The following is a 20,658-nucleotide window of genomic DNA, read 5'->3' as shown; positions in this document are numbered from 1 at the left end:
GAGCACAAAATAAACAATGAGAGCAAACAAAAAAGATAATTATGAAGCAAAGATTCTCAAGCCATTTCATATGTGGAAGATATGAAAACAAACTGCCACGTCAATGTGAAAAACACGACGCGGAATGCAGAGGGAAAAATATTGGAGAGAGACAATGACAGACAGGTATTTCCCATTTATTTACACTTCTAAATAAACTGTTATTTAGTTAGGTATGCCAAACAAGATTGAGTTAAAGCATACAAACGTTGACAAGCTGGAGGCTGAGCAACAGGTTGTTCATGTAATTCAATATTTCTGCAAGAAGAGGGCGCGCTTTACTAATATGTATAAAACTGATCGCTTGTTTTGAACATTACTTGCCATAAATAACCACTGTAGGATTTGTCTTCATCCACACATTTTCTGTACAGTCTTATTGCACATCATATAGAGCCATGATGCAAAAATATAAAACAGACATGATTGATCTTTGAAAAAGTAAACAGGATAAACCTGATATGCTGAATTGTTTGTGAGTTGGACAGAGACCAGAACAGGTGGTTTCACACGTGTGATGGGGAACCATGTCTGTTCCTGCCCTAATCCAAGTTTTCCTCAAAGCAAACAGGGAACAAAGAATTGCAGCCTGATGCCAAACTGAAAAAAAAAAACAACAACTTTGATTCAGCCAAACTGCAAGAATGCCCCCCTACGTTTTTATGGCAGTACTCTAATGACCAAAATCATACACTTTCACTATGAACATTCCCATCAGAGCTGTGCATCTTGCACACCTCTCTGTTTTCCTTCCAAAACAGCCCTGACAAGTTGAGGTATGGATTCTTCCAGAAAGTTATTTGTGCTGTGGTATCTGGGACCAATGTGTTACCAGTAAGTACTTTGAATCCTGTAAGGTGGGGCCTCCAAGGATTGGACTTGCTTCACCAGCTCAATTGTATTGAGATCTGCAGGCCAAGGCAACACCTCCACACCGTTGTTGGATTCCTCAAACCATCCCTGAACCATTCTAGCTTTTTGACATGTTGCATTATCCTGTGGATGGAGGCCATTTCCACTAACGAATGCTATTTCTATGAAAGAGTGCGTATGGCCTGCAAAGCTTAGAGAGGTGGTTCCTATCGAAGTAGCAGCCAGGTTATAGTTTTCCAAGCAAAACGTTTTTGAAATAACTACATTGAGTCCTAGTTGTCCATAATGACCCTGTTTCCTCAACTTGCCAATTCACTACTTTTTCCTCAGGAGCTGCAGTTATAAAGATATTCTGACCTTATGACCATCACAACATGGCGTTTGTCAAACTTTCTCAGTTTCTTATGCTCGGCCGTTTTTCGGCATCTAACATGTCAACATTGAGAACAAAAGTATTGCAATTAGATTGTGTTTCAGCAGATAATTAATATCGAATAAGTAAATTTTTTTTACATAATGTGATAATATTATCAACACCTGGGTTCAGGCATGTTAAAAAATACCTGCACTCTCATCTTAGCATATATTGGGTATTATCTTCTGTATTTTCTTTTTGTTGTATCAAGCCTATTTGTATTTATAATTGCGTCTCCTTGTGGCATTTTGAAGATATTGTCGAATTTGCATGTATCTGTTGTCATTTACTGTTTCTTTATGATTGCTTTGTGTATCTTTTATGATTGTTTTGAGGGGATTTTCTTGTTGTGTTGCATTCTCCTCTCTTTATATTTTGGTTGGTTGTTTTTTTAATTATATTTGTACTGTGTTAGGTGATGTTGCTTCTTTATTTTTTTATTTTTTGTCTCTGCGCAATAGCTGTGGAGTTATTCAAGGTTATTTAGCATCTTTGTTTATTTTTCGTTTGTTGGTGGGGAGTCAATCTTTGTGGTCCTCTTTGCATGGTTTTTGGTCGTTTTGCATGTCTTTGCGATCATTTTACAACTTATTGAAGTTATTTTTTTTAAGGTCGATTTGCATCATATTAATGTAATTTGATACTGTAGTGCTGCGTTTCTACCGTCGTTATATAAGCTTCCTTGAATAGATGTGGTAAAAGTAATATTTCGATCTGATAATGCGCCTGAAGCGTCTGTCCTACATTTCCCAGAGTGCAATGCGCGACATTCTGGCCCCGCCCTCTCCTCTCTAACTTCAGCCTGCTCCACTTTCTATTTTGCTGTGATTTCACTACCTGTCGGGTCCTGAAGCTCCGGGAACTGGTCCGGAGACACACCTCACACTCCTGCACCACCGACACCCGGTCTGTGGTTGATCAGAGAAGGCTGTCTGCTTCATCTCGAAGCCGTGTCGCTCCCGGGAGATCCGTCAGCGTCTCCAAACCAAACCCACGGAGGAAGCCTGTGTTATTTTATTTTTTTTTCTTTTCCCTCCCACTGGAACCCACTGGAACCCGTCGTCGGGACGAACGCCGTCGTTTCAACACCCGAGCTCGGCTTGTTGTCGCTGCCATTCCGCAGGCGGCCGTGGTCTGCTGAGAGGCGGTGCCGCCCCGCGGTTATGGACGTTGTGCCAGGCCGAGGTGGGGACGGAGCGGAGATGCCCTCCGGTTAGCGGTGCTAACGGGCGGACCGCATCCGAGGTCTCAAAATACAAAGTTCTCAGTCGTTAACAACGCGAAGCAGCATTTTGCTTTTCAGACAGGCCGCGGTCAGAGGCACGGGCGTTTGCCGGGAGGTCGCGGAATGAGTTAGTTTAACGGGTTGTTGTTTTGTTTTTTGTTTTTTTTGCACTCGGCGCTGTGAGCGGAGTTAGCGTCGGCTGAACGTCATAAAAAAAAACAACAACAAATGCCTCCTTATTCAGCGCCTGTTGTTTGCTCGGTGTGCGGACACACGCGTGTTTTCAGTCACCGACGCTCTTTTTTTTTTAACTGCAGCTTGACGGCGACACAAAGCATGACAGCACCGTAGGAGTGTAGCATCACAAGACACAGGCTTAACATTTGTGTGTGTGTGTGTGTGTGTCTGCACCTGCCCGACACTGTAACTCACAAGTCGAGAGAGGGAAGAAGAAGAAGAAGAAGAAACAAGCTTGTACTTTGTGGACCATGGAGGTTAATGTGCAACAACAGAGAACCACTCCTCTGGCCCGAGAACTGACCAAGATATTCAGCAGCTACAACAAGCACTCCGTGCAGCTGAAGAAGAACCTGAAGGAGACCAACTCTTTCTTCAGGGAGATCAGGCAGAACTACAGCAATGCCTGTGCGTCGACCATGAGCTCGGATTCCGCTTCTCTGGAGGCAGGTAGGTCTGAACTGACTTGTGCAATGCACAGACCTCTGCAGCTGCAAGCCAAGGCATTGCCCCACCAACATGCAGGCCGGGGGGGGGGGGGGGGGGGGGGGGTGTAAAGTAATCCATTCATTAGGGTCAAACTAAAGAGATTAAACCCCCTCTGGAAAGCATGAGGCGACTAAGTGCACCAAATATGCTGAGATTTCTTGCACTCACTAAACCAACGGAGAGCCTCAGATCTTGTCTTTGTAATTTACTGTGTCTCTTAGTTTTACTTTCAGAAATCACAATCCCAATGCACACAAACCTTTGCAAACACTGGGGTTAGGGTTATACATTTTCTTTTTCTATGAAAGTTTGTTTAAACACAGTGGAGTGAAGGTATGTCACATCCCAAGAGACTGTTGCACCCAGAGAGCAGGTCAAAATCGTTTCCTTCACTGTTGAATGAACCGTGTTGAGCTCAAAATGAGTCATAAGCAACTGGAAAGAGAGGCCACATTGCCAAACACACTTCCTGACTTTCTAACTGTTTGTCTTGCTTATCAAGACAAAAAAATGCGCCCATACAATAGGGTTTAGTATGTCGCTTTATTGCATAGAGGTTATGTGCAGGTCTGTAACATTTGATGTTTGACCGAAGGAGGGTAATGTGTATTAGAAGGAGACATTTGGATGAACTGTGGTGAAGTGTTTACATTCTGAATGAACGCTGTAAAGGTATAGGAGTATGAAGTAGGTCATCTCTGTTTTGTCTTAGTTATATAATGGTTTTAGACTGTGACTCAGCATCATTGGAGCTTATGTCTGATCCCTGCAGCAATGATTTGGAGAATATTAACCCAGGAAATGATATATGAGAGTTTTTATATCGATAGATAGATAGATAGATGTTTCAATATAGGCTAAATATTTTCTTGGAAAATTCCCAACAAGTCTAATCTACTCTTTTCTATTAAGCACCAACCATTTGGGTTATTTCTTCTTTGACCCATTTTTAGATCGCTGCATTTCAGAAATGCTGATTTGTTAAATGGTACAAAACCTGATAAGTTGGGCCTCAGTCTGGCTTTACCCAGTCTGGGTTGCGAGTGTCTCGACCAGGGGTGTCAAACATGCGGCCCGGGGGCCAGAACCGGCCCACCAGAGCATCTAATCCGGCCCGCCATGTGATTTTTATATATATTTTTTAAAGTATAAATATGAAAACTGACAGAGGCTGATCTAAAAACACTAGATTGGCAAAAATGACATTCAAAACCGCCCTTGGTCAGAATTAATTAATGCAATCTGTGGAGGTCACATAACACAACACCTTTCACAATAAAGGTGTCCAATTTATGTGAAATGATACTTTAGACAGGTAAACTCAAAACAATTTCCAGATGATGACAAATTGTTTTAATCCTGAATAAAAACATGATATCCAGATACAGGTGACTGAGGGTTGTTTTTTTTTTGCAAATATAATCATATCTGATTTCCTTTTAATATGTAAATGTCAGAATAGACTGGCAAATTCTTGCAGTTACAAAAGGACCAAAAGAAGGAAAGACTTTAACATTTGTCCATATCTGCAGTTTAATATGTTGCGTTTGACTTGTTCGGCCCTTCAGAGGTCAGGTTAGGGTGGATGTGGCCGCTCAACTGAAATGAGTTCGACACCCCTGATCTAGACGAATGGGCAATTTACCTTTGTACACAGAAGCCTCACTGATCACATCAAAAGGATAGTACACATTAAACCATACAGCCCGGTGCAACGATGGTTGTTATTTGAAACAACTGATCGATTAATTGATCATGTAAATGTTTGCAGCCTTGGCAACCAATAAGGTATGACATGGCTGCCTTTTTGTTTGCCGTCCTCTTCATGGCAGCATATACCACTTTTTGTCCAATTGTGTCCCCCCTCCCCTCCTCCCCAGGCCAGCTTAGCTGCATCTCTTTCCCGAGTCACGAGGAAGAGTTCCTCCGCAACACCGTGGGTGCTGCTCCGTACGTCCTGGTTCTGGGGCAAGACTGTGCCGCCCGCTACCAGCTGCTCAACTGTCTCCTGGGGGAGAGGCTGCTGCCGCTGGGCCCCGAGGCTGGCGAGGCGTGCGAGGGAGTCCAGGGAACGGCGTGCAAGAGGCGGAAGCTGTGCTTCACTCACGGCAGGCAGACGCGGCTCAGTCTCGCCCTGCCGGGACAGTACGAGCTGGTGCACCAGCTGGCGGCCAACCGCGGCCGCTGGGACACGGTTCCCAGAGAAGACCTGGAGATCCACGAGGAGTGCGAGGACCCAGCTCACCGGCTAGCCGAGCTGGAAATCACCCTGCATCACCCGCTGCTTCAGGTAGGCCCCCCCCCCCCCCCCCCCGAGTCTGCAGCTCCAACACGTCACCTTGGTGTGATGGGGACGTCCACATCATCCGTCTCGTCTGGGTTTTTCTCGTGACTGAGTGAGTTGGACGACGTCTGTGCAGAACAAAGTTATTCCAATTAGTCGGATATTGAAATGTCCTATGATATAGGATGTCAAATTGACCTCGTCACTTCTGGCTTCTAAATGTTATAAGAGCAATATATACTGTTTTGGTTTTTAAAAAGCAATTAAATAGTCGGGAAGACCATGTGATTTATCAACAAACACAAAGTAATCATACGAGTGGACAGAGTAGAATTTTGACATTTACGTATATACGATCGACACAGTTTCAAAAGTTTTTATTGGCGAGGTGCACTTAAGTTGCATGGAGTTTAAAACGATGTTGCGACTAGTTCAGTGGACACTTAAAATCTTGTTTTACACTGAAGAAATGGAAAATCATCCCTCTGATCACAGCTTTGATTTCACTCTGAACCCTGTGAAGATGTTTTTTTTGCAGCATTTCCTTCAAAAGTAACACAAAAACAAAACTGTCTTTCATCGTTTTATTCATCACCATCTTTTTTTTGCTCTTGAACTTGCTTTCAGTCACGTGGCTGTGCCCTCCAACAGATTAATGAGCAGAGCTGATTATTTCCTGCGTTTCTCTGTTTTACCTGACTCGATTTGAGTCACTGTTTAGGGATGCTTTATTCTCCAGTCACATTTTTTTTCTGCAGTTAAGGAGCACGAGCGGGGGGAAAAAAAGTTGATATGTGTCAAATGGAAGAAATGCAGGGACGCATTGTTGAAGTCATGCTGCTCCTCAGCCGGTGTGACCTGAAAATCACAGTATCTCATTGGAGGGAAATGATTTGTCGCAGCTTAAGGGTTGTATTATTCCCCATCCTGCGTGATACACGGGAATTAGCCTCTAATCGTTCAGACTGCGGCCTCTCGGCGAGCATCACACTGCTCGAGAAAACTAGGCCTAGTTTTTTTTTTTTCCCCTCGACCCACCCGCCCAACCCCCTTACGTAATGCCGATGGTCTGGTGTGATTCACATGACTTGGCCGCGTAAAAAAGAACAAATTTAAACCTTTTGCTGGATAAAGCCACCATGGTTACAGCCAAACTGTGGCACACCAGTGGCTTTTAAAAGTTTAACTCGGGTAAAAGGTTTTTTTTTTTTTCTATTACATTTTTTTATTATTTCAGCATGAAAGTTTTTAAATAAATTTAATTATTTACCAAAGTTAGAAACACATCATGTGCATAAACATCAATTTACTTCAGTACGTTTCAAATGAAAGAACATGTCGTTGTGATTATTTTTTACAAAGAGTAGTGTGTGGCATGCTTATTTTGAAATTAAAACGCCTTTACTGAAGCTTCTATATTTACAAAAGTAAAAAAAACAAAAAAAAACGACCGTGAACAAAAATCTGCATAACTGTTGATAAATCTGTTTTTAGGCCTCAGATGTTTGTGCCTGAGAATTTAAATGATTCAAATGCTGAAAGACTTGCTGTGTTTTCGGAGTCTGTATGCTGGATGAAGATGAAATCTTTTCTCCGTCAGTCAGGGTCTCAACCTGGGTTGCGGAAAAATAAGAGCTGCTGTTTTTTTCAATTTTTTTTCAATTTTTTTTATTAAGGTTTCTGATGACTGTAAAAGAAAAAAGAGAGATTAGCGTCCGTACTGAAGGCCCAAAATCTCTCTGCTCTCTGCGGTATTCACACTCTCCTGCCATAATCACAGCACCCTGCTTCAGAGGCCCGTCGATGAGAAACCAAGCCGCTAATTAGTCCTCGCTTCACCCTGGAGTTTACTCCTGCCTCCCACTTCGACTCAACCACCGCGAGGATATGAAGGGGCGCTAACCTGCCACCATATCCCCCCCCCCCCCCCGCAACGAGTTCAGTGAAAGCCTGCCTCTTAAACAGGTGTGATGTTAAAAGTTAGCTTTAAGATATGCTACGAGAAGAAAATTCTTCTTCTTTTTTTTTTTTTATACAAGCTTATTTATTTTCACTTTGTCACGAATAGTGTCACTCTTTAAGGGAGTCCCAAGTTCCAGTCACTTCAAAATCTTCTCCCAGACGTCGTCTTTGAAAAGCCGGCTGCACTGAGGCGACTCGAACACTGTATTGATTTCGATTGGCTGCGAACAAAATGTTTGCAGGCGATCTCTGTTCCGAAGAGACTGCTCAGGCGGGCTTGCCTCTTGTTTCTTGGAGACAGGACTGACTGTCTCCTTTGTGTCGCTGTTGGTCATTTCTGCCTCTTTTCTCTGGCTGGCTTGTTTTTTTTTTTTTCTCTCTCTCTGTCCTCGTCTCCCTCTCGATCTCTCTGCCAGGCTGTTTTGATTGATGTTGTTATTTTGAACAAGGGTCAAACCTTATCGACTTGTCATTTTTCTGGCCCGTCACAGGCATTCCCAAGACCTCCGCAAATATTTATACGCTCGGGCATGGAGGCAACGTGTCACGTGTGTGGATGTTTTTCCTTCTGCTCGGAGTGGAAACCCCCCGAGCGTTTTAAATGATTAGTTTGAAGAACCTAATGAGACTCCAAATGTAAGACTTTAAAAAGAGAACGTGCTCATCTGTAATTCACGAGTTGAAACGGCCACTGAATCTAAACGACGGCGAAAACATGCTGGCGTGGTTTACGCAAATATTCATAAATGGAGACTCAAAGGAGCATGTAAACATCTTCGGGAAACCCTGGGCACAACATGGCTATAGTGATTGGTTGGTTTTTGTCCAAGCTGGACCAATAAAGGGGATTTCCTTCTGCTTTTGCTCTAAAAGTGTCTGTTCAGAAACTTCTGCTTGTGTTTAACCACAAAACACTCATGGTTACTTTTGGTAGCACGTGGAAGCAGTTCTCCACAGACTGCTGTGTTGTTTTTGATGTAAAGAAATTACTGGTGTTATGCAAAACTTCAGTTTTTATTTTCTTTGTTTCGTTTGAATATTGTACTTGTCAGATTGCAGTTATTGTTTTGGTTGATTTTTTTTTCTCCCTGATAGGACTTTAGTCTCACAAGCTTGAAGATCTTCTTTGAATAACCATTTCTATTTTTATTCGGTGTGGAAACGCCATAAGCAATAACTCATGTGGTTGTGGATAAGTTGATGGAGTGGTTTGTCCTCCAGGATAAATGATAAGATGACCTGGGACACTGGGCAGCATAAACTTGTGTGTGGCTGTGAGTTTGAGTGGGAAATGTTCTTCCCTGAATCGGAGGTAACAACTGCTTTGAAATGCTTCAGTACAAACTAATAACAAAGTCCTCCTGTGCGCCGTCTATGTATGTCACCGGCGCCTTCAGGATATGAATAAACTACTGTAAGTTAACAGAGAATGGAGAAGCTGCTTTAGTAGCATTTATGTGCAGGGGAAAAAAAAAAAAAAAAGCTCAGTATATAAGTCAACTGAGAATGTGGAAGTGGTCTGTCGCTTTGCCCCCTTAATGATCTGCTATTATTTATTTTGAGCCGTGTAACTTGGATTATTAACTTGAATTTTTATTAGTATGACGCACAGTTCTCAAAGGAGCGTTGCATGTCTGTGGTTTGTCCTCAGGAAGCAAAGGTCATGGTGGTGCCCTGTCCAAGTGTCCAGCCCATAGAAGAGGCCCTGGAAGACTGCACCCGCAACGTGATCCCCGTCATGCTCTATGCCATCAACCAGGACACCCTGAGCGCGGAGCAGGTGGCCGAGCTGTGGCGGGTCAAAGAGATGCTCCCCTTTCCCGTCTGCTTCGTCCGCATCCCGGACTCCATCACCTCGGCCTCGCCGGAGCCCGGCCGCCGCGCGGAGAAGGACAGGGACAGGGAGAGGGAGAAGAGCGCCGTCCACAAGCAGCTACTCTCCCTCGGCCTCCTGAACAACCCCACGGGGAATTGCTCCTGCGGTGCCCCGACACAGTTGCTCACCCCGGGGGCCAAGCCCCAGAGCATGTTTGGAGAAGCCTTCGAAAGACTGAACCGCCTGCTGGTGCCGTTCACACGCCCAGGTGCTTCAGAACCAGCAGGTGGAAGCCGCCAACCTGCTGAATGGGCTTCACTGTAGGTGCCTGGACCTTTTTATCAACCAGGTCAGAAAATGGCGTTCTCACAACCGTTTTATGTTTGTCTGCAACGACAGGCGTCACTGTTGGATTCTCATGTGACGGTTGTTATTGCCACTGCATGCGCGGCTTCATCCCCGACCCCCCCCCCCCCCCCCCCCCCCCCCCCCCCCCCCCCCCCCCCCCCCAAAAAAAAATGCCCCCCTTGGAAGAGAAAACGCCATCAGACCTCTGTCCCCTTCTGCTTCACTCCCTTTGCAGGCCTTCGACATGCAGAGGGACCTGCAGATCACGCCCCGCAGGCTGGAGTACACCCGTGAGAAAGAGGGTGAACTCTTCACCTCCCTCATGGCCATCGCCAACCGGAAGCAGGAGGAGATGAAGGAGATGATCGTGGAGACGCTGGGCAGCATGAAGGAGCAGCTGCTGGATGACGCCGCCAATCTGGAGTTCACAGGTTCGTTGAGCAAGGTCACTTCTGGTGGACGCCGCGAGGCAGGCGCAGGGTTCCTGCTCCGCCGATACTTGGGAAGATTTGACCCGTGGCACTTTGAACAGTGCAGGAGAAGAACTTGCGGAATGGCAATTTCAGATGTTTGATACTCGTGGCCTTTTCTGACACAATCTGAGCCGTTTGGGGTTCAGGGCCGTTCTCACAGACCTGCAGTGGTATTTTGATCGAAGAAAATACGATTTGAAGGATGAATTATGTTTTAGGTTTCAACGGAATTTGCTCATTATATATTAGAATTTGCAAGCCAGATAACCAGGACTTTTTTGGGTCTAATTTGCACAATGGTCTCACAGTCGATTACTCAAAAATGATGACCTATTCCATAGTGTTTATTTTTTTACCACATCAGAGTGTAGCCTTTTCACATTATCTTTATCTATCCATGCCTCAGCATTATAGAATTGGAGGGAGACTAATTAAGTGATTTGCTTTTAAAGGAGTTTTCAGCCTCAATAAATCAGAATAAGTTTCAGTACCGTTTGCGCGGTGTTTTGAGGTTTGTTTGTTTTTTTTAAGGGATGTGGCTGAACCAGCTGTGTTTCGCAAGCTGCCCGCAAGCTTTGGCATTGTCTGACTCACCGGCTGGGAGAATAGCCTCTTATTGGCTGTTGTGTTTAGTTTCGTCCTTGGTCTGTCCAGGAAACAGGTTTTTGTCTGTTATCCGTGTCACTTTGGTTCAGTAAAACCAAACAGCCAAGTTTTGATATCCGTGAGGCGCTGCAGCGAGGGGTCGTAGATGATTATAGATGAACTTCTTTTATAATGGCGTCCTTCATACTTGTAGTTATTGATACAAATCAAATTACTTTGCACGTGCCGGACGTGGAGCACGATGATTTTATTCAAGCCCTGAAAGTCGACGGAATAGAATAAATTTGAAAAGTCTACGGGACTATGACAATACAAGTTCACACTGAATTGATTAATGATCACTCTCAACTATTATTCATAACTAATTATCAACTTTATGCCACATGGTTTGTGTGTGATCATCATATTAACTCGGTCCACCGTGTTCTTCCTCCTGCAGACATCATTGTGACAACTAACGGAGAGCCTGTTACATCGAAGGAGATTAAATCATGCATTCACCAGATCCAGGAGCTGATAGTGGTTCGCTTGAATCAGGCTGTGGCAAACAAGCTGATCAGCTCGGTGGACTATCTGAGGGAAAGCTTTGTCGGAACCCTGGAGCGATGTCTCAACAGCCTGGAGAAATCCACTTTTGATTCCTCGGTTCACAACATCACTTCTAATCACCTCAAACAGGTAAAGCTAAATCGGTATGCCGGTCAGCGGTTGTAGCGCGGTAGCATGATTGAACGTTGCTACTCTTTGACACGTGAAATGTTAGCGCAGGATTTTCAACGTGTTTTTTTTTTTTTTTTTTTTTTCCCCCCCCTGATCTTCCCCAGTTGTTAAATGCGGCCTATCATGTCGAGGTCACCTTTCATTCAGGTTCGTCCGTCACAAGACTCGTGTGGGAGCAAATCAAACAGGTCAGGATCGCAGTGATTCACCAGTCAAAATTAATTGGGAGCGACTCGGCCGTGCCATTGCGAACCTGCTTCTCCCTCTCTAGATACTCCACAGGATAACGTTCGTGAATCCTCCCGCCATCACGCCCGAGTGGAAGCGGAAAGTAGCGCAGGACGCCATCGAAAGTCTCAGCGCCGCCAAACTGGCCCGGAGCATCTGCTCTCAGTTCAGAACCCGCCTGAACAGCTCCCACGAAGCCTTCGCCGCCTCGCTGCGCCAGGTGAACGTCTCCTCTGATCTCGCCTGGGTTCACTCGCTTGCTGCTCCTCCCATTTGTTGTGAATATGATTGCGATGACTCGACACATTATTGCTCTGTTCACTCGTGCCATTTGATTTTGGGGTGGACAAGACGCCACGTGGACAGCAGGAAGTAAATCACTTTTTTATCTGTTAACATGCATTTTCACATGCATCTCTATTGGCCACCTATAGTTGAACCTCACATCCGTCCTCTAGCTCCCATGTTTAATGGAACAGGACAAATTCAAGAAGTTTCCAAACTGCAACCAAATCAATTAAGCAAATGAATTAGTCATTAGAGACCGTTTCTGCTGCCTTTCACAAATATTCTGGCTTTTTGAACAACCTCGAGCTTCAGCCTCGGCTCCACAAGTTGGTATCTAAAATCCCTGACCGGCCAGGGTACAGGGTTTTTTGTGTTCCAAGTTTATTAATACACCTTGAGTGTGGGTCTTGACTACGTCTTCATCTACCTTGGGAGACTTGATCAGGAGCAAAACGACCCAGATGATGTAGTTCAGGACACTACAGAAGTCATTCTGCCAAGGTCATAATAAATCATCTGAACTGAATTACTTTATGTACAATTTAAATATGATGTGAATCACGTTTTAGAAGCAATTATTTTTAGAATGTTGATGCATATCTTGGAAAGTTTTTAGCGTCCTGATTTCATATATTGCATTTAGGAATTATGGTTAAGTAGACTCACGTTATAAACAATAAGCCGCAATAAAGCAAAATGCATGTCGTGTGTGATAGAGTCAAATAATCTGATGAGGAAAATTAACTCGGTGAATTGAGAACATCAAGTGCTGATTGTTTGCCTTCTTTCACTTTGAGCTCCGATTTTCACAGAAAGGCTAAAAACATTGTGTGAGGAGAAAGAGATGAACTCTGTAGTGCTTCGAGTCACTGCGGGTTTGAGTTGTGCTCAGGGAGGCAAGGTAAAACTGCTTCATAATCCACCTGAAGTTCAGTTTGTATTTCCTCCCATCATCTCTTCCAGTTCAGCTCTGACCAGGTCCGTTCCACTGTTTTGTTTGCTTTTGTAGACGGTGCCTGCTGAGTAACTCGTTTACTGAGCCCTCATTGTGTCTTTGCTGCCTTTTAAGTGAGGATCCCATACAGCGAGCTGTCGGATCAGTTTGAATGGTGATTAACGGTGGTGATTTACACAGAATTTCATGACTCACTCGTCTTAAAAATATTTCCACTGTCGTCAAACCACTTCGGCCTGTAAAGCAAGGCTCCGGTTAGAAGAACATCAGGGAGACTTTAACCCTAAACTTCTAGACGTCACTGTAAGATGGTTTAGGTTCGTGGATGCGTCAAACCAGGAGGATATTGTGAGGTAGGAAAAGAAGGCCCATAAAACGGCGTCGGCAAGGACGAGCTATTTATTTAAAGAGCAGCGCTGCCGAAGGACACGCAAATCTGCGAAACGTGGAATACATGACCTGTCTAATGTGAATTTTTTTTTTTTTTTTTTAAATGAACGAAGTCTATTGGCGTTGACAGAAATGTACTGGGGAAAATTTCCTGTGACGTCCAAATCCTCGGGGAGTCCCGTATCCTTAGATCATGGGAGCATTAAGGACTTGTAGCAGAACAGCTTGTGACGCAGCAATTTTTAGCTCCCACTCATTTATTACATTGCCTTTTGAGCTGCAATATAGTAGCGACGTCTCATCCCCTGACAAATCGGTTCCTCTCAAATGGCTCTGATGATTACTATCACATGACAGACGCCGTGTGTCACATCGCCAACAACATTTTCATGCTCGCTAATTCTCCGCTCTTGATGCAGTTACACAATTCCGCTCGTCAGTTGTGACAGTCTTATGAAGGCGGCGAGGCGTTTAGAGTCGGGGCTTTGATGGACACAAGTAATCCTAATTTCATTTAGTTATATCTCTGACTTAGTGGTTGAGTACCGTGAAAAGTAGTGTGTGTGTGTGTGTGTGTGTGTGGTTCTGATACCTGTTGGTCCCCTCAGAGCAACGTGTAAAGTTTTAGTAATATGATAAAGATTTAATCCGTGTCCTGCAGTACTCTGGTGTGGTGAAAGTAAGAGTTTCGTAACCTTCCAAACAGTTCAATTAACACAGTTACCGATCAATGGATCTATTTGCAGTATCTATTTACTATTTACAGTACATCGCACCTTTCAGACGGCAGCATGCGAGTCGGAGCGCTCCAGAAAATGATCCCGAAAAATATTTGCAAACGTACAAAACTTCCACATATGTATACGAGTGCAGATGCAGCAAATATCCAAAGTAATAAAAATGAGACGGATGATACAAACCAGGTGTCATGAAATATATTTCAGGTCTGAAAGATCTTTTTTTTTTTTTTTTTTTTTTTTTTAGATGTTTGGAAATTAAAAAAAGACAATAAAAAAAAAAAACACACAAATGAGGCTATATCTAATTTTATGGATTAGATTATCCATTGTTAATGATACACACAAAGCAAATAAAAGTGTGTGTTCAACGCGCAGTCGTCAGAGTGACGGCTGGTTTGTGTTTTGCTGGTTTGGTAGTGGGGAGCTCCGGATAGCGAGCCGACGCCATGCCAGACAACAACACGGCATGTTTACGTACAACTGACAGACATTATTCACTGTTGAGTTAAAAGGTCAAAAGAATAAATTAATCAGGCAGTGACTCTGCGTTGCCCCGGTCTGATTTTAAAACAGTCTGGGGTCAAAGCTACCAAGTGATGGATGTCTTTTGAGTCGGCATAATGTTTTCACTGCGATGCCGCCCACCAGCATTTTAATGTTGATGACAAATGTGAGAGGACATGTTCATGTGAAAGGATGGGAAAACTGACAAGCGATAAAAAATTATCTTGCAGGGAGGTATATTTTGTCATTATCCCGACTGGGCTGGACCAGTAAGATGAGAGTTTATTGTACAACCGATAAATCAAAATGTTTCCCTTTTCGGTGCAAAAACGAACGAGGCCTTTTTACAAAAAAGAAAAATTAAATTCAACTATTTTCTGCACCTTAAGTTGTTTTTAGAAAGATATCCAAGGCGGTTTGCGTCCACTGCTGCTTCACTCTTTCTCATCGAGGCCATTTTTAACTTTCTTTTTCTTAAACCGTGTGGACCTCAATGATTATATTTACAAATGCAAATTGTTCTTTTCTGTTTTAAAGAATACCGGCGGTTAGGTTTTTTTTGTTTTGTTTTGTTGAGTTTTTACACAATGCAATGTAACATTATGCCATGAGATGCAACAGGTTGGATATGTTTGACACACCTGCTTTGACACACATCCTAATAAATTCTCGTTTTTATTTTGGTAAACATAAAATGCAAACAGTACAAATGGCTTACAATGTACAACAAGCTTTGTGTGCTGTAGAGTGAACTTCAATTAACTAAAATATTGCATAATATAGAGAGTTTCAGCATTTTTGATGAGAGAAAAACTATTTCAGTTAAACGTTTAAACAAAGTTAATTACTAGGGATTGTGGAATCCAACTTCTACGTACTGGAAAATCTACATCGAAAGTAAACTATTCATATCGGCGATCCGGCTTTGACTGAAACTTAAATTTACAAAACTTAATATGGAGTCACTTTACTGTAATGCTCACCATGAGACGCTACCACATGTTTTTTTTTTGTTGTTGTTGCTTAGCTGGAGGAGGGACACACGGGCCGCCTGGAGCGCACGGAGGATCTGTGGCTGCGCGTGAGAAAGGACCACGCCCCTCGGCTGGCCCGCCTGTCCTTGGAGAGCCGCTCCCTGAGGGATGTGCTGCTCCACGGTGAGTCACCACCCAATCCTTCCACTGCGCGCACACACACACACCCACACACACAGGTCGAGTTAAACTCGGTGTTCACACTTGGCTGCAGAATTGTACTTTCTCCAAAGTCTGTACACTGCGCCTCTTGCAGGTGTTCTCATTAAGTCGCTCCAGCAGACACGCCGGAGTTATTCTGACGTGGACAACAACAACTCCAGGACATTCACGTTAACGACGTGTCTTATTTGCTTCTTCTCGTTGGAAAAGCCCAAAAACCACAAACGTGAACATGTTTCAAAACTCAAACTGCTTCTTGATTTGAGGTGATTGAAAAGTTGGTTGGAATTTTTGGTATTCACATTAGTTCAAAGCATCTTTCAGCTCTTCAGAGGAGCTGAGCCAGACGGTCACGTTGAGATCTTTTTAAAGTGAGATCTATTGGAAAATGTAATAGAAACACAATGTAATTAAAGATGTGTGTAAAACGATGGAGAGCTTAGTTTTATCATTCATAAATTAAGTTCAAAACACATTTTTGGAGTGAGAAGAATCATTGTACATTACAAATGTGTTACAAATCTGAATTGTTCAGCTTCGTAGCGTGTGTCAGGGCATTTATCTGACTGCTTGTTCCAGGCAAACCGAAGTTGGGGCGAGAGTTGGGCCGGGGTCAGTATGGAGTGGTGTACCTGTGTGACACCTGGGGCGGACACTTCCCATGTGCCCTCAAGTCGGTCGTGCCGCCCGACGACAAACACTGGAATGACCTGGCTTTGGAGTTTCACTACACAAGGTAAGCTTTGTTTCCTTTACACACAGACGCGCTGAGAAAACAAACGCCTCCGGGTGCTTTCGTCACGTCCGAACGTCCGTCTCGCTCGCACACGGCCCGCGTGAGAAACGTCGCGTCTCGCGTTTGGACGGAGCAGTGGGTTTGTTTCAGAGGCCAAACTCCACCCACGTTACAAAAGAATGGTTTGAACCGTTGGAGCCTTCAGGCTGTCCGGTGTCATGTCAGCGTGTTAAACGGTGACGGGCGTCATTAATCATCTACCGCAGTAAACCCGAGGAGCGCGGGGGCCGTGGCGACGTAGAGACGCAGATCTTGTGTTGACGAATGAAATAAAATCCAAGTAAACACGGAGAGACCATTTGGCGGTTTTCCTTCTCTTCCTGCTTCAGGTCCCTGCCCAAGCACGAGCGGCTGGTCGACCTGCACGGCTCCGTTATTGATCACACTTACGGCGACGGCTGCAGCATCGCAGTGCTGCTCATCATGGAGCGGCTGCACCGAGACCTCTACACGGGCCTGAAGGTGAACCACGGAGCCTGGCCTCAGCCCTCATGCTTGAGAACTACTGACCTATATGTTTCAAATGTCTTTCAATGGGCTTTTTATTTACAAGAGGCATGAGAGGGAAATGCCCCCCCCCCCCCCTCCTCCTCCATGCCTGGGAAAATTCTTCATACGAACATAATAATCCACTGTGTGTCCTTGGACTTGTGCTTAAGTTTCTATTTCCTTGCGTCTTCCCCTCTCACCTCCGCCAGGCTGGTTTGTCTCTGAGGGAGCGGCTTCAGATCGCCCTGGATGTGGTGGAGGGGATCCGTTTCCTCCACGGTCAGGGTCTCTTGCACCGAGACATCAAGCTAAAAAATGTTCTGGTGAGTTCCGACTACATAATTGCAGGGGTTGAGTTTGTCCCTCGAGGATGAGTTGGAGGTAATCAATGGAACATTCAATGCTTTGGTTGTGGAACAATGCATCCCACGTTTGGCGGTGAACGATGTAGGTCTCAAATGTAGGTCGTCACTGCCGATTCATATCATGAACTCTGTATAAAGCTGCAATTTTATTGACTTTTTTGTGTTTGGTTTTTGAAGTATATTAAATAAGATAGGACAGTGGTGGCTGAGGGTTTGGGCAATCCACTGCAGGCGGGTCACTCAGAAAACCTGCCAAATCAAATGTATGGATCAGATGATCCTGGAGAGAAATAACCAGGGTTATTCAGTTGTTTTTTTTGTCAGTTAACCTCCACGTCTGGGATATTTTCTTCACGTCAGCCGAATTATACTTTCTCTCTTTTTCCTTGTAGTTGGACAAACAAAATCGAGCAAAGATCACCGACCTTGGTTTCTGTAAACCGGAGGCCATGATGTCCGGCAGCATTGTTGGGACTCCCATCCACATGGCTCCGGAGCTGTTTACAGGTACGACGACTGAGCGGCCACGACGTTTGATGATTACATAACACCGAGGCTCGTGTGCCGGCTGACGCCCGCTGTGCACGCTGATGTTTGACATGCGGTGGCTGTGAGACCGATTCCGCCTTAACGTTATGCAACGTCTGTGTCTGCGTCCCAACAGGAAAATACGATAATTCCGTGGACGTTTACGCCTTTGGGATCCTGTTCTGGTATCTCTGCACCGGTTCCGTGAAACTCCCAGAGGCCTTTGAGAAATGCTCGAGCAAAGACCAGCTCTGGAACAATGTTAAAAAAGGTAAGCGGTTCTCACTCTGCTTTCTTCTTCTTCTTCCCCATTTATGATCGACCAGAAGGAATATGTGAACAGAACTTGAGGAATCAGATTAGAAGACCAAGACCCAAAGAACAACGGCATCTCTGACCGTTTGTGGCCAGAAGAAGATGCTGCAAGTAATCAGTACTGCAAAGCATAATCTCTGAAGTGAGCTGTGGTGTGTGTGTGTCTAGACTGCAAGATGCTCACTTGTGTCCATTGCCGTTTTCAGGTGCCCGGCCGGAACGGCTGCCCTCTTTCGACGAGGAATGCTGGCAGCTGATGGAGGCTTGCTGGAACGGAGATCCTTCCCTCAGACCCCTGCTCGGTATTGTGGAGCCCAGCCTGCAAAGCATTATGGACCGACTCTGCAACTGCGGCTCTGAACAGAAAAGCAGCAGCCTTGAAGACTCAAACTGAAAACACTCCCAAAAAAAAAAACTAACCCATGCACCACAGGGACTCTGATCGGGGGAGGGGGAGAAAAAAAAAGTCTTATTTTGTTGTATTTATGAAGAAAGGAGCTGAACGAAGTATTTCTGGAAAAGTGACCAATGAGAACGGCGTCTCTCCCGCTCTTCACAGTTGTATTTGCATTTATTTATGAGGAGCTGATACAAACAAGAAGTTTGGAAATGTGTGTTTTATTGTTCGTGTTGTGTGCATTTGTATACGAGCTCTACAGTATGCTTCTCGTCATAGTGCTAATCGCTGCATTGTCATAGGATTGTTACTAGATGCAAATTGTTTTAAAAAGTAGTCCACTCCCAGTATTATGAAAACTATAAATACATAAAAAATTAATTTTAGATTGTATTTAAACTGAAAATGTCTGCATCTATACAATTTTTTTTAATAAAATGATCTGTTACAACAAACGATTGTGTCAAATATTTGACGTCCACTGAAACCGCTTTGTGTAATCGCTGACCGTCTTTGGGAGTAACGCACTCATTCACGCGTCACTGCTGCTATGCCGAGCGCTCGCACAACACCGGGAGCTTTTTTTAGTTCCCGTCTTTCCAAACGCACGCAGACGGGCGATCATTTGGATTACACGGTGAACATTTGGATAAGATCTAATAGAGTTTAATTTAATATCCACTAAGTTTCCAGTTGTCCTGAGTTGTAGGTCGTTTCATACTAGGTCTTAGTTCAGTGTGACATTTCTTCTATTATGTAACTTAAGTTTCCTATCATTTAGTGCAGCAGATTAGTCGAACAGTTGAATATGTAATGCCTGAGTCAACAAGTTCAGAAATGGCTCGCCTTTTCTTTGCATATATGATACGACCTATTTGTAAATTTCAGCCCGTTTTTGTTGCCAGATGCTCAGCAGAGACTATAAAAGCTAGAAAAACAGGTGAGCAGCACCATCTAGTGAGGTGCTTCATGCCTCGTCTCTCTGGTTTTCATGAGACGTCTGCAGATTGACGTTGTCTGGGCTTGTATTTGGATGCAGCTCCTTGAAATCCAACTCCCCACAGACACGGAGACTATAAAACCCATAATCCCAGCTTTAAAAACTTTTCTTTTTACTTGCGATGACGAGTAATAATCAGTAACATTTCCTATGTTGCAGTAGCATCACAGTGCATCTCTCCCCCCCCAAAAAAAACAAAAAGCCAATACAAAATGCTTCAATAAATATCAGGCTGCGTTGTTTGATTAAATAAAGTTGAGCTGGAAATGGTACAAAACAGTTTAATCGGTAAAAACAGGAGCGGCAGAGTAAAAGACACAATCCTCTGTTTGAATATCAGCGTTATTAACACCATGATAGATTCTTATGGCATGAGATTTACACATGAAATTCACATGGTTGGTAAAAATGGCTTCCACAAATATGACATCGATCCGACTGGAAGTAGTAACTCTTTAAAATTCAATTCCTAAAAATGATCTCGGACTGTGTGGAGGAAGTTTTACAATATTTACTTACATTTAAAGATATGTTCTCGATTCATTTACAGGCCACTCTGTACAGTAGAAATGAATTACAGCTCAAATAGTATTACAGCACAATTATTTTACAAAAAAAAAAAAAAAGACAAAAAGCCCTGTCGATGCTAATCTATACAATACAGCTGTTTAGTCACTGAATTTGAATGATTCCCCTTCTCTGGTAAAACCGTGAAAAGTGAGAGCGGTTTTGATGTCCGTAATAAAAAAGAAAATGTGCTCTCTGTCGTTCACAAAAAACAAAAAACTTGATGTATCAAAAGCCCCCTTTTTTGAGTTCTTCGTAGGGCCGTAAATGAGAAGTTTATCCCCAAGCGAAGGCCAACGGTCTGTGCTTCCTCTGGAAACGTCCTTCATTCGTGAGAAATAGCTTATTTGGAGCCTCCGGTGGATGCAGCGATTCATTTCTGTTCCGTTTGAGTTCGCACGCACGAGCCTCTG

The 20,658-nt window shown here is 44.0% G+C and overlaps 1 protein-coding gene across 1 annotated transcript; it reads left to right on the top strand.

Moving 5' to 3' along the window:
• Window positions 1-2,156: 2,156 nt before the first annotated feature.
• On the top strand, window positions 2,157-19,109 carry dstyk (dual serine/threonine and tyrosine protein kinase). Its single transcript, XM_080495615.1, is given in 15 exon segments — window positions 2,157-3,239; window positions 5,159-5,568; window positions 9,176-9,604; window positions 9,606-9,689; window positions 9,924-10,119; window positions 11,207-11,445; window positions 11,592-11,675; window positions 11,759-11,935; window positions 15,620-15,749; window positions 16,368-16,524; window positions 16,914-17,046; window positions 17,283-17,396; window positions 17,831-17,945; window positions 18,103-18,237; window positions 18,488-19,109. Coding segments are annotated over 15 exon segments (2,790 nt in total). The 5' UTR covers window positions 2,157-3,040; the 3' UTR covers window positions 18,676-19,109.
• The last annotated feature ends 1,549 nt before the right edge of the window (window positions 19,110-20,658 follow it).

Source organism: Blennius ocellaris, assembly GCF_963422515.1.
Source record: "Blennius ocellaris genome assembly, chromosome: 4".
Taxonomy (NCBI): Eukaryota; Metazoa; Chordata; class Actinopteri; order Blenniiformes; family Blenniidae; genus Blennius; species Blennius ocellaris.
Note: the sequence above shows the minus strand (reverse complement) of the source record. Positions and strands in the feature narration are given on the sequence as shown.